This window comes from Rhagoletis zephyria, unplaced genomic scaffold (genome assembly GCF_001687245.7).
Source record: "Rhagoletis zephyria isolate East Lansing unplaced genomic scaffold, Rhagoletis_zephyria_1.1 Rzeph_scaffold_00847, whole genome shotgun sequence".
Lineage (NCBI taxonomy): Eukaryota > Metazoa > Arthropoda > Insecta > Diptera > Tephritidae > Rhagoletis > Rhagoletis zephyria.
Window position 1 is genome coordinate 98,702 of NW_016157931.1, and position 9,801 is coordinate 108,502.

At 35.8% G+C, this 9,801-nt stretch overlaps 1 protein-coding gene across 1 annotated transcript in view; it reads right to left on the reverse strand.

Annotated features, from left to right (window-relative positions):
- l(2)gl (LLGL domain-containing protein l(2)gl) overlaps positions 1–9,801 on the reverse strand; it is a 125,918-nt gene that overhangs the window by 59,284 nt on the left and 56,833 nt on the right. Inside the window, exons 2-4 of the mRNA XM_017614533.1 lie at positions 2,549–3,094; positions 1,983–2,494; positions 1,799–1,923 (exon numbers count right to left, since the gene is read on the reverse strand). Coding sequence (XP_017470022.1) covers positions 1,799–1,923; positions 1,983–2,494; positions 2,549–3,094 — 1,183 coding nt within the window. The remainder of the gene's footprint in view (positions 1–1,798; positions 1,924–1,982; positions 2,495–2,548; positions 3,095–9,801) is intronic.

The window sequence follows — 9,801 nt, forward strand, 5'->3', positions numbered from 1 at the left end:
CAGAGCCGCAACAAGGTCCTCAAGTCGCTAGCCGGCAGTACTTGGGGCAAAGACAAAGAAACGTTGCTGGCAACATACAAGGCAATAGGCCGGCCGGTTTTGAACTACGCAGCGCCAGTGTGGTCGCCGGGGGCTAGTAGGACGCAGTGGACGAAGCTACAGACTGCACAGAACACCGCACTCAGGACAGCGACAGGATGCCTCCTGATGTCGCCCGAACACCATCTTCACGGCGAGGCGCAAATGCTCCCCGTAAAGGAGCAGAACATCATGCTCTGCAAGCAGTTCCTGGTCGGGAGCCACAGAAGTGGCCACCCGAACAAACAGCTGCTTGCAGAGGAGCCCTCGCCTAGGCACGTCAGGAGGCATCTATATGAACTGAAGGACGAAGTCTGGAGCTTCATCAAGCAACCTCTGGACCAGACAGGTTACCGACTGGCCCTGAACGGCATTCACAGGGAGTCAGTCTCGAGTTATGTAGACTCTAGACCTGTGAATGCCGTTCTAGGCATACCGCCCCCGGACACAGACGAGACGGAGCTTCACCTGCCACCCCGGGAGACGCGAACAACTCTAGCACAACTTCGCTCCGGCTACTGCAGCAGGTTAAACTCCTACCTGAGTAGATTGAATGAGGATGTGACAAATGAGTGTCCGGCATGCGGAGAGACCCCACATGACTCGAAACATCTCTTCGCATGCCCGGAAAACCCGACAATCCTAACGGCCTTGTCCCTGTGGACTAACCCCCCAGAAGCTGCACGCTTCCTAGGGCTGCCGTTAGTGGAACTTGACTACAACGACTGAGATACCAACCGACCTGGACGGGGTTGTTGTAGACGCTACAACAACAACAACAACAAGAGGAAATAAAGGACAAAACATGATTTTCAGAAAAATAAATAAAGTCAAAGAACAGCACCCTAGAATATTTTTTTTAAATACCTGGAACAGATTTTAGAAAAGATTGTCCTGGACCGAATTAACAAAAAGAGTTTTGATTTTTATCAGCAAATGGTGAATGCAAAAAATTAAAGAAACCTTCAAACTAGAAATAATATTTTTCTAGGTGACGAATTTCAGATTTTAAATGTGGTAAAAACGTTTTCTGAGTTCTTTGAACTCGGTTCTGACGATAGAATTACGAAATTCAAAATAGTCGATTCAATATAGCACACTTTATCCACAAAAACGCAAAAGAACACGAGTTTTGGATAGCATCCGCCTGATTGGATCGGTCATTTTTATTTTTACGATTTATCATCAGAATCGATTCAAAGACCTTAAAAATGTTCTTACCACCTTCAAAATCTTAAATTTGCCACCATGAAATATATTAATTTTTGTTTGATGGTCGCTTTTTATTTTAATTTTCCCGACTCTCACCATATCGAGTCCTAACCGCCAAAAAGACGTAGATAAGCGACTTTTTTCAAAATTGTATTTTTAATGCAGAAATGCTTCTAGATGCTCTACGAAAACTTTTGCATTAAAAAGAAAATTTTGCAAAAAAGTCGCTTACGCCTTTTTGACGGGTAGGGCTTGATATACTGATAAAAATCAAAACATTTTTTTAAGTCGGGCCTAGACAATCTATTCTAAAACCCGTTCCAAGTATTTAAAAAAAAATAGTTATTCAACTGGGTTAAAAATTTACTCCTCCAGCCTTTTTTGAACAAAATTAGTCGCTTATTTCCCACTGCGCGGTGCCGCACTGTTAATAAACGCTTTGATCGAAAACATCCTAGTTGCTCTCTAGCACAATGAAAATGACAATAACTTTTAAAATTGTACTTACTGTTGTTGGAACTTGTGATGGATTGTTTCGCAAGGAGCGACCCTTTCGAAGTTTTCGAAATGATTCACGTAAAGATTTCTTGAATGACTTACGACGAGACAACGTTTCCCCAGCGCCTGTTAAATCTGTTAAGTTAATTCAATGCTTTTATTAGTTTGTATAGCTTCGATTTTTTTTTATTTACCGTTTGGATTCAGAGTGCAGCGATGGAAAACAGGCAAAAAAGTGTTGTAGTCAAATAAAACGAGACCATGGGCAGTTCCCCCAGCTACGAGTCCCCAATTCGCTTCCAGGGCCAAGCACGTTATACTTGCCGGTGGAAGAACTTGCAAAATGCCTGTTATTTCAACACCGGAATAACCAACAAGTTCCGCATCCGGTTCAAGCAAATTTGGACGTACCGTCAACTGATCGTGGCCCTTCCAAACGAAACCATCACGATCACTCACCAAGTTCATTGAACTAACTTTAAACGGAGTATTTTCAGATTCCCTTTTAACAAAACTAGCAATGACAATTTGCCCGGCTGTGCCTCCAACGATTATTCGCCCAGTTTTTGGACACAAAGCAATTTTCTTCACCGCTAAGCGGGGATCGTCTGAGTACGGATCGAATAGGCCGGCTTTCTGAAATGGTGGTTCTGAGTCATCTAAAGGTTCTGACGTTTCCGCCGGTATGTCGTCTTGGTTCTCATTCCTGTTCAAATATAGATAGGTAAGTTTTAATAACTAAAATTTCGTTTATTCATACCCAAACAAAGGGGCAGTTTGGAAATTATAAAGAGGTTTCAAAACTACCCCTGTACAATCCCAAAACTTCACCGAACCGTCCTCATGACCAGTCAATAATATTTCGTATAGTCGTACATCATCATTGTCAACCACGTCAGGAACTTCTTCCTCTAAAATACCGCCATTTATCGGCCATTGTATCTTGCTGCACTCAGTATTTTGCTCTTCTCCTGCATGCAATATTTTGTTATAAACATCCTGGTTTACTAGGGATGCAAGGTAATTGCAAGTAACCGCAGATGCGTGAACCGAATGTAGATATGGTGTTTTAATAGCAGGAACTTTGGAATCGGCCAAATCGTAAGCACAGAACTCTTCCTCGAGTAATACGACCAGGACTTGTACATTGTCGGTATTATCTTGGAACGTAACAAAGAAATCGATTACTTTTGATGTGAAGTCCAAGCAAACATTATTCCCGTTGTTTGTATGTACCGATACACAGTTGTGGTCTCCATACGCTGATCGTGGCATGCCTCCGGAAAATATAACAACATCAACGGTGCTGAAAAAGGAGAACACAACAAAAATAAAAACCTTTGGTAAATAAATATGGCCTTCCATGTGAACGTTCGTTATGATAAGAAAACAAATATTTATTTAATGTGCATAACGGTAGTTACACGCCCTGCCTCAAACTAAAATAAATCTCTGCATTCAGACTTTTAAATTGTAAATATTTGGCTTGAGTATGTTGTGTTGGTGTTGGAGCGGCACTACCAAGCCAACTAATATTTACATTTAGCAACGACCCATCAAGGTTCATAGATAGAAGGTTACGACATGGTGCTGTCGAAAATTTGTTTTCCTCCAATGACGCAGTTGCGAAGTGAGTTCTGATTGGCTTAAATATTTTACGAAGAAGGAGAGTACACAAAACGCAGAAAATATAGCTGCCGTATAGCATATTTGAGGAATCCTAATCAAATAGGCATTTTTGATATAAAATCGTGGCAAAGCTTATTATAACAACATAAAATGTTATAACTTGACGTGAAACAGGATTAACATAATAATAGTGACAACAGAAATGTAAGTCGAATACAAATTGAAATTTGCTGGTGATTTTATTCTTGAAAGTGAGCAGAACGCACTCGCGCATTTTTAAATAAAAAGCGTTCATAACATGGCAAAATTTCGCTACCGAAATTGCAATTCATCTTTAGCTCTAAATGCTACTCTAAATGTACATTTATCCATACAAAATTCGTCACCTAAATACAACTAAATGCAACTCCAGTTTTGCATTAAGAATCTAAATGCTAAAAGCAACCCTGGGATCTTCAAAAATTTCCACGATTCGAACATGGTTTAATGAGAAAAAGTGGCAACATTGCTTTTTCGAGTATATAGTGGCTAGCTGCGTTTCAGTGATCGCCGATCGAGATTTCATTTATTGTTTTACATTATTTGGATAAAGAAAAGTTAAGCAAATTCAACATCGATGTGGTGCTGATAGAAATCTGGATTAATTTGTGATCACCTCTGTTTGTTTTGTTTCCTAATTAAATGAGGAAATTTTTATTGAAAGCACCGACAAATGAATATATACACAAACAAATGTTCGGTTATGGTTAAAACAATTAAAGTTTTTGTGTTGAATTTTTGGTTTAAAATTTATTTTTTCCTTTTCAGTAGGGTTTTTGCACATTATTTTCTGCGTGTGAATTGATCGTAATAGATGTGGATCTGAAAAAGCTACTGGAACACGGCTGTTTGTCAAAAGCGTACGATTTCGAACTCGCGTAAATGTATATTTGCTAAATGCGATAGCATGAACGCTCTTCGAAAACATATGTTCGAAAGTGCTAAATGTTGCATTTTAAATGCAGCAAAAACGCTGCATTACCTTTTCAGTGTAATTTTTGCAATCAAAAACAGCGCACTTAAATTTTTAATAATTTAAATAAACTCAAAGACGCAGAAAAAAGCACAAACTTCAACGCAAATTGTCAAACGGTAAATATCAGGGTTACACATATTTGAAATAAAACTTGATGTATTTTTGACTAAAATAGTGTATTTTTATAAGATAATTTTTTAGGAATCTGGCAACTCCAAAAATTGAGCCATCTACGTCATCAAGATGGCGGCCATGGCTGATTTCGTAACCTTGTATTCTATGAACCTTGACGACCCATAGTGAAATAATATAGTGTTCCAGGTAACTGACGTCTTTATATTTGAAAGTAAAATTTGATTTTGTTATTATTTTTTCTTTCATTTCGGTGTTCGCTTTTTTCAAATCTGGTGTTAACCCTTGGTTTTGTTGCATACCTCTGTCCAATTTCGCCTTAGATCCTCAACCTTCCGGACTGAAAACATCAATACTACAACGCTATGTGTGCTTTTGCACAAACGGCAAGAATTTCTTGGCATTTTTTCTTTAATTTTTTATTCAAATCAAAAAAATACATAAGTTCTCACTCAAAATGGTTAACGTGAAAGTCAAATCAAAAAAAAATTTCTGATAATAAATTGTCAAATAAGAGTACCGGAATAGCATGGCGGAATTATACCAGGTGAATTAATTAGAGCGAGAAAACGATTTTGACACTGCCTTATTGGAAAAATTGCCTTTAAAATTTGAATACCCTGCCAGCCACGGCTCACCACTTTCCCCTGAAAATCAAACGATTTACAAACACATTCACAACTTTTTAGTCATCTCACCCACACACTTACAAATTTTTTGTTCGAACTGTCAAAAAAATGTCCCTTTGTTAGAGCTACATACCCGATAAGAATTCGTACTCTAATAAGAATTCTATGCGTTAGAGCGAGCAAGTTAGAAACATCGGAGTTTTGATGACAGTATACATACTGTGAAGAAATGTCACTTTGCGAAAATTTTGAAGGAAAGGATAAGTATTTAACAATTTTATTTAATTATAATGTAATTTCTTATTTTAGATTGCAAAACAGCAGCGACTTAGTCACATTCTGAAGGTATGTATTGAGACTTTTTAAATGTTTATAAATTTGAATTGATATTTTTGTTTGTTTGCAGATTTTGGATTCACCATCAGCACCTTCAACGCTTGCATCTTCATCGCTAAAACCTTCTGCCCTCAACTTCTTCATCGCCAGGAGCACCACCAGTACCTTCTATCCTCAGCTCCTTCATCGCCAGGAGCACCATGGGTACCTTCCGCCCTCAGCACCTTCAACGCCAGGAGCACCTTCAAAGTGTAGGTCCAACTTGTCAAATTTTTCAAAGTTGTAAGAAAACTTAATTTTTCTTAACCACCATAAATGATTTGCAACTCTTAATAAATAATAAACCGATTACCTTTCTTTTGATTATAACACCGTTAAAATCGCTTTACGTTTTCATAAAAACTTTGCAACTTTTGTAAACAGCTATATATAAGCAGTGAAAAAGTGGTAAAATTTTGCAAAGTTGTAAAGAAACTGAATTTTTGTGAACCAATACAAATGATTTTCAACTGTCAATATATATTAAAAGAAAGGTAAATCGATTATCTTTCTTTTGATTATAATACTGTTAAAATCGCTTAACATTTTATTGAAATTTTGCAGCTTTTGAAAACAGCTATATGCAAAGGAGTAGTAGTAATAATAAGCAATTAAGCAACCACATATGTATGTAAAAATATCTTTATTATTAATGTTAATTGTAATTTTTATTCATAATATTGATTACTAACTATTTATATTAGGTTAACAACGTATTTTGAAAAATAAATTTTGCAAAATAAAAATCAAAAAAAAATTTTAAGATTTTTTATTTAAAGTTTTTAAGGTTATTTTGATTTCGCTGAAGAGAATGCAACCCTGCGCCAGCTGAAGTGGGCAATGCTAGACGAGTGCAGCTATATGTTTTCCTTACGAAGTATCTGAATGAGTGCGACAGTGATGCAAGGCTCACACGTACAGGGGGAAAGTGGTGACAATCTGCACACCGCCCATACAAATGTCACCAGTTTTGAAGTGACCGAAACCCGCGGTTTCACCAGATTTTTCACCACTTTTGGCTGGCAGGGTATAAGGAATTGTATAGGCTTACAAGTACGGAAAACGCCATTTTGTTTGCTTACATTTGAAAACAGCTGGGATCACCTGATTTTCAATTCTCTCATTCTCTGCACAGAGTTACATTCAAGATTCAGAAAAAACTTTAAAATGTAAATTGAGAAATATTTTAGAAAAATGTGTTTTTATTCATTTGAATTGATTAAATAAGAAATTAAAAATCCATGCCAAGTCTTGCATTTCCAATAATAACGAATAACACTGTGGAACAAATTCAGGTTAGCAAAAGTTAGGTCGATTCTGAGAGTGAGGGGTGAAAATAGAGGCTAAATTAGAAGACCCGTATCGCGGCGTTTGTTTATGTTAGTTCGAATTTTTTTTTAATCGACCTTCGAACTTTGCAGTCAAATGCAATAAATTTCTTCCCCTTCTTCCTCTTTTTCCTCGTCTTCCTCTTTTTTGTTTCCAACCACCGCACAGGTTGCGATTTTTATTTATTTCGTACCAGGGAACTAATATCAAAAATAAAGATTCAGTTAAGACTCGAAACTCAGCCGAAGCTGATGTCTTTTAATTTTCGCTCGGTCGTGATAAAATTCGCTATTAATTTTTTTGGAACTTATTTCATTTTGTGAGTGATTTAAGTTAAGTGCATCGGTTTCATAAAAATAACTAAAACAACATTGTATAATATATATTGTATTAAAAATGTCGGAACCAAAATGTAAAATGGACCATTTTTTAATGTTTGTGGACGTTTCATAGCAAGCGATGAAAAATGTGGCAATGCCAGTGATTGTTTTTTGGAAGCCTATAAACAATATTTCTCGCAAGAGTTTATCACTGAAGTAAACTATGCCCCTAAAAATNTTCTTTTCAAATGAAATTTATTGAAGAAACTGAGAAGCATATTATAGATCAAACAGAAAGCAAAAAAGACTTAGTTTTGTGGAAAATATGTTCAAAAAGCATGAAAAAAAAATTCCAACATTTTGCTTCATAAGCACTACAAAAATTTTCGGCATTTGACTGCAAAGTGCGAGGGTCGATTAAAAAAAATTCGAACTAACATAAACAAACGCCGCGTTAAGGGTCTTCTAATTTAGCCTCTATTTCCACCCCTCACTCTCAGAATCGACCTAACTTTTGCTAACCTGAATTTGTTCCACAGTGTAATTTAACAAATTTGCGAAACTTATCGTTTTGCGCTAAAATACAAGTGTGTAAAATTCGTTGTAATTGTTTCTGTTTTGAATACCATATTCGTGCCTGCCGGTGGAAAAAATAGGTAAATTTACATTTATTTTTAAGAAAACATGTAAATTAAAATATATTTCTTTCCAGAGCGACATACGGACAAGTAAGGTGATAAATTTGTATGATGAATACCGCAGAAAATCTTTCGCATTAAAATTTCTATTCTAATTTGCATTTGAATTATGATATCAACAGGTATGCTTTAGAACGTATTTTTTGAAGACAATTTTTTTATATATCTTGAGATTGTTGATTTATTTTAGAATTAAAAAAAGCTAGTTTATATTAAAAAATATATTTAGACTAGAAGTATGTAAACTACTTTTATTACGAATTGAAACGATTTTAATGAATATGGTTACCATTAATAGTAGTATGACAGTTACATATAATGCATATTTGACAAGAAAGATAGAATACAAGATTGCGCCGTCCTGGCGGCGATGACATATCTGTACAAAAAGCAAACAAAGTCGAATTGGATGTTGAAAGAAAGTGTGAGAAAATCCAATTTTATTAATAATAAATTTTTCGATAGGGAACGAGTTTTAATTGTGCTAAATTCTAATAGCCTTATTCGTAAAAACTAAAGTAGCTTTAAAAAAAGGTTTATAAATTGAAAAATGTTTGCAAACGGCAATTTAAAAAGCTTTTTAAAATTTTTATTTTTTATGAATAAGGCGATAAAAATATATTATTTAAAATAACTTTTAACAAGGAAAATACGAAAAAAGGTGATTTTTGCGGAAGTGGGTATTAGTGAATTGCAGTGCATATAAAGTTTCTGAGGTTTCGTTTACTTTTAGATCAGAATTGTCAAAATTGACAAAATTCAAAGTAATCATAGAAAAGAAGATTGCGCCCTGAATGTTCTAGTATCTTTTTTGGTTTCGGTTTGACGGCCAGCTGTTGTGATGATGTGGAAATTTACCACAATGAAGAAAAATATAACAATTAAGTGAAAAAAATTTGATTGTTACAAATTTAGTGAGCAGTACCGCGTTTCAAGAACGATATTTCGGACAAATCGTTAATGAACAACTATTTTTCCTTCCCGTCTGCTTTGGTTTTGGCAAAAAAGTGGATTAGTTCCTGCCGGCGATCAAGTCATTTCAACCACAAACTATTATTATTTGCAAGAACCATTCACTAAAATAGTAACTAACTTTTAATTATTTATTAATTCCTTTTTGATATTCAGCAATAGCAAGATGGAAAAAAATTATAAACCAAAATTAGTAATATTTTTATGAATGTAGTTATAAAAGTTCACAGAGGAAACGTCGGAAAACAATGTGTTGGCAACGACATAAAATGTATGGCAATTTAGATGTCAACAGAATAATAACTACGATAAAAAAGCATGAGAGAAGTGTGTTTCAATTTGAACAAAAAAGCTGTAAATGCCGTTGTAAAACGGTCAACAAATTTCTTATAAAATACTAGCTATACCCTGCCACGCTTTGCCGTGGCATATTCCTGTTACATGGATGATAAATTATTAACGAAACAAAGCATATGTTTCATATGAGTTTAATTTTGTAATAAGTACTTGTGTGCACACAATATTTGTCGTGTTTCCATTCTCTGCATTGATATCAAGGATATCTGGTTTGCCGACACGGGAACACGCAACATCTAAGAACCAATCCGCATCTCACTCTAAACCACACTTTTCCAAAGGATAACCTTGAGCATTAGTGATTGTGATTCCGAATGTCAATCGAATCGGGAATTGCAATCTTTAAAATTGAAATGGTGTATCGGTCGGAATCATGGGAATTCTTCACCTTTGAAAGGCCACGTAAAAATCTTTACTTACACTACGTTCTTCATCAATTTCTTAACTGCGAGTCGCGTACCGTTGCGGAGTTTTAGCTGATTAATATTCCGCAACGTGATAATTGGCATACCTATTTTCAATTCAGTATGTGGGGTCATCCCTGGAAGATCAATCGA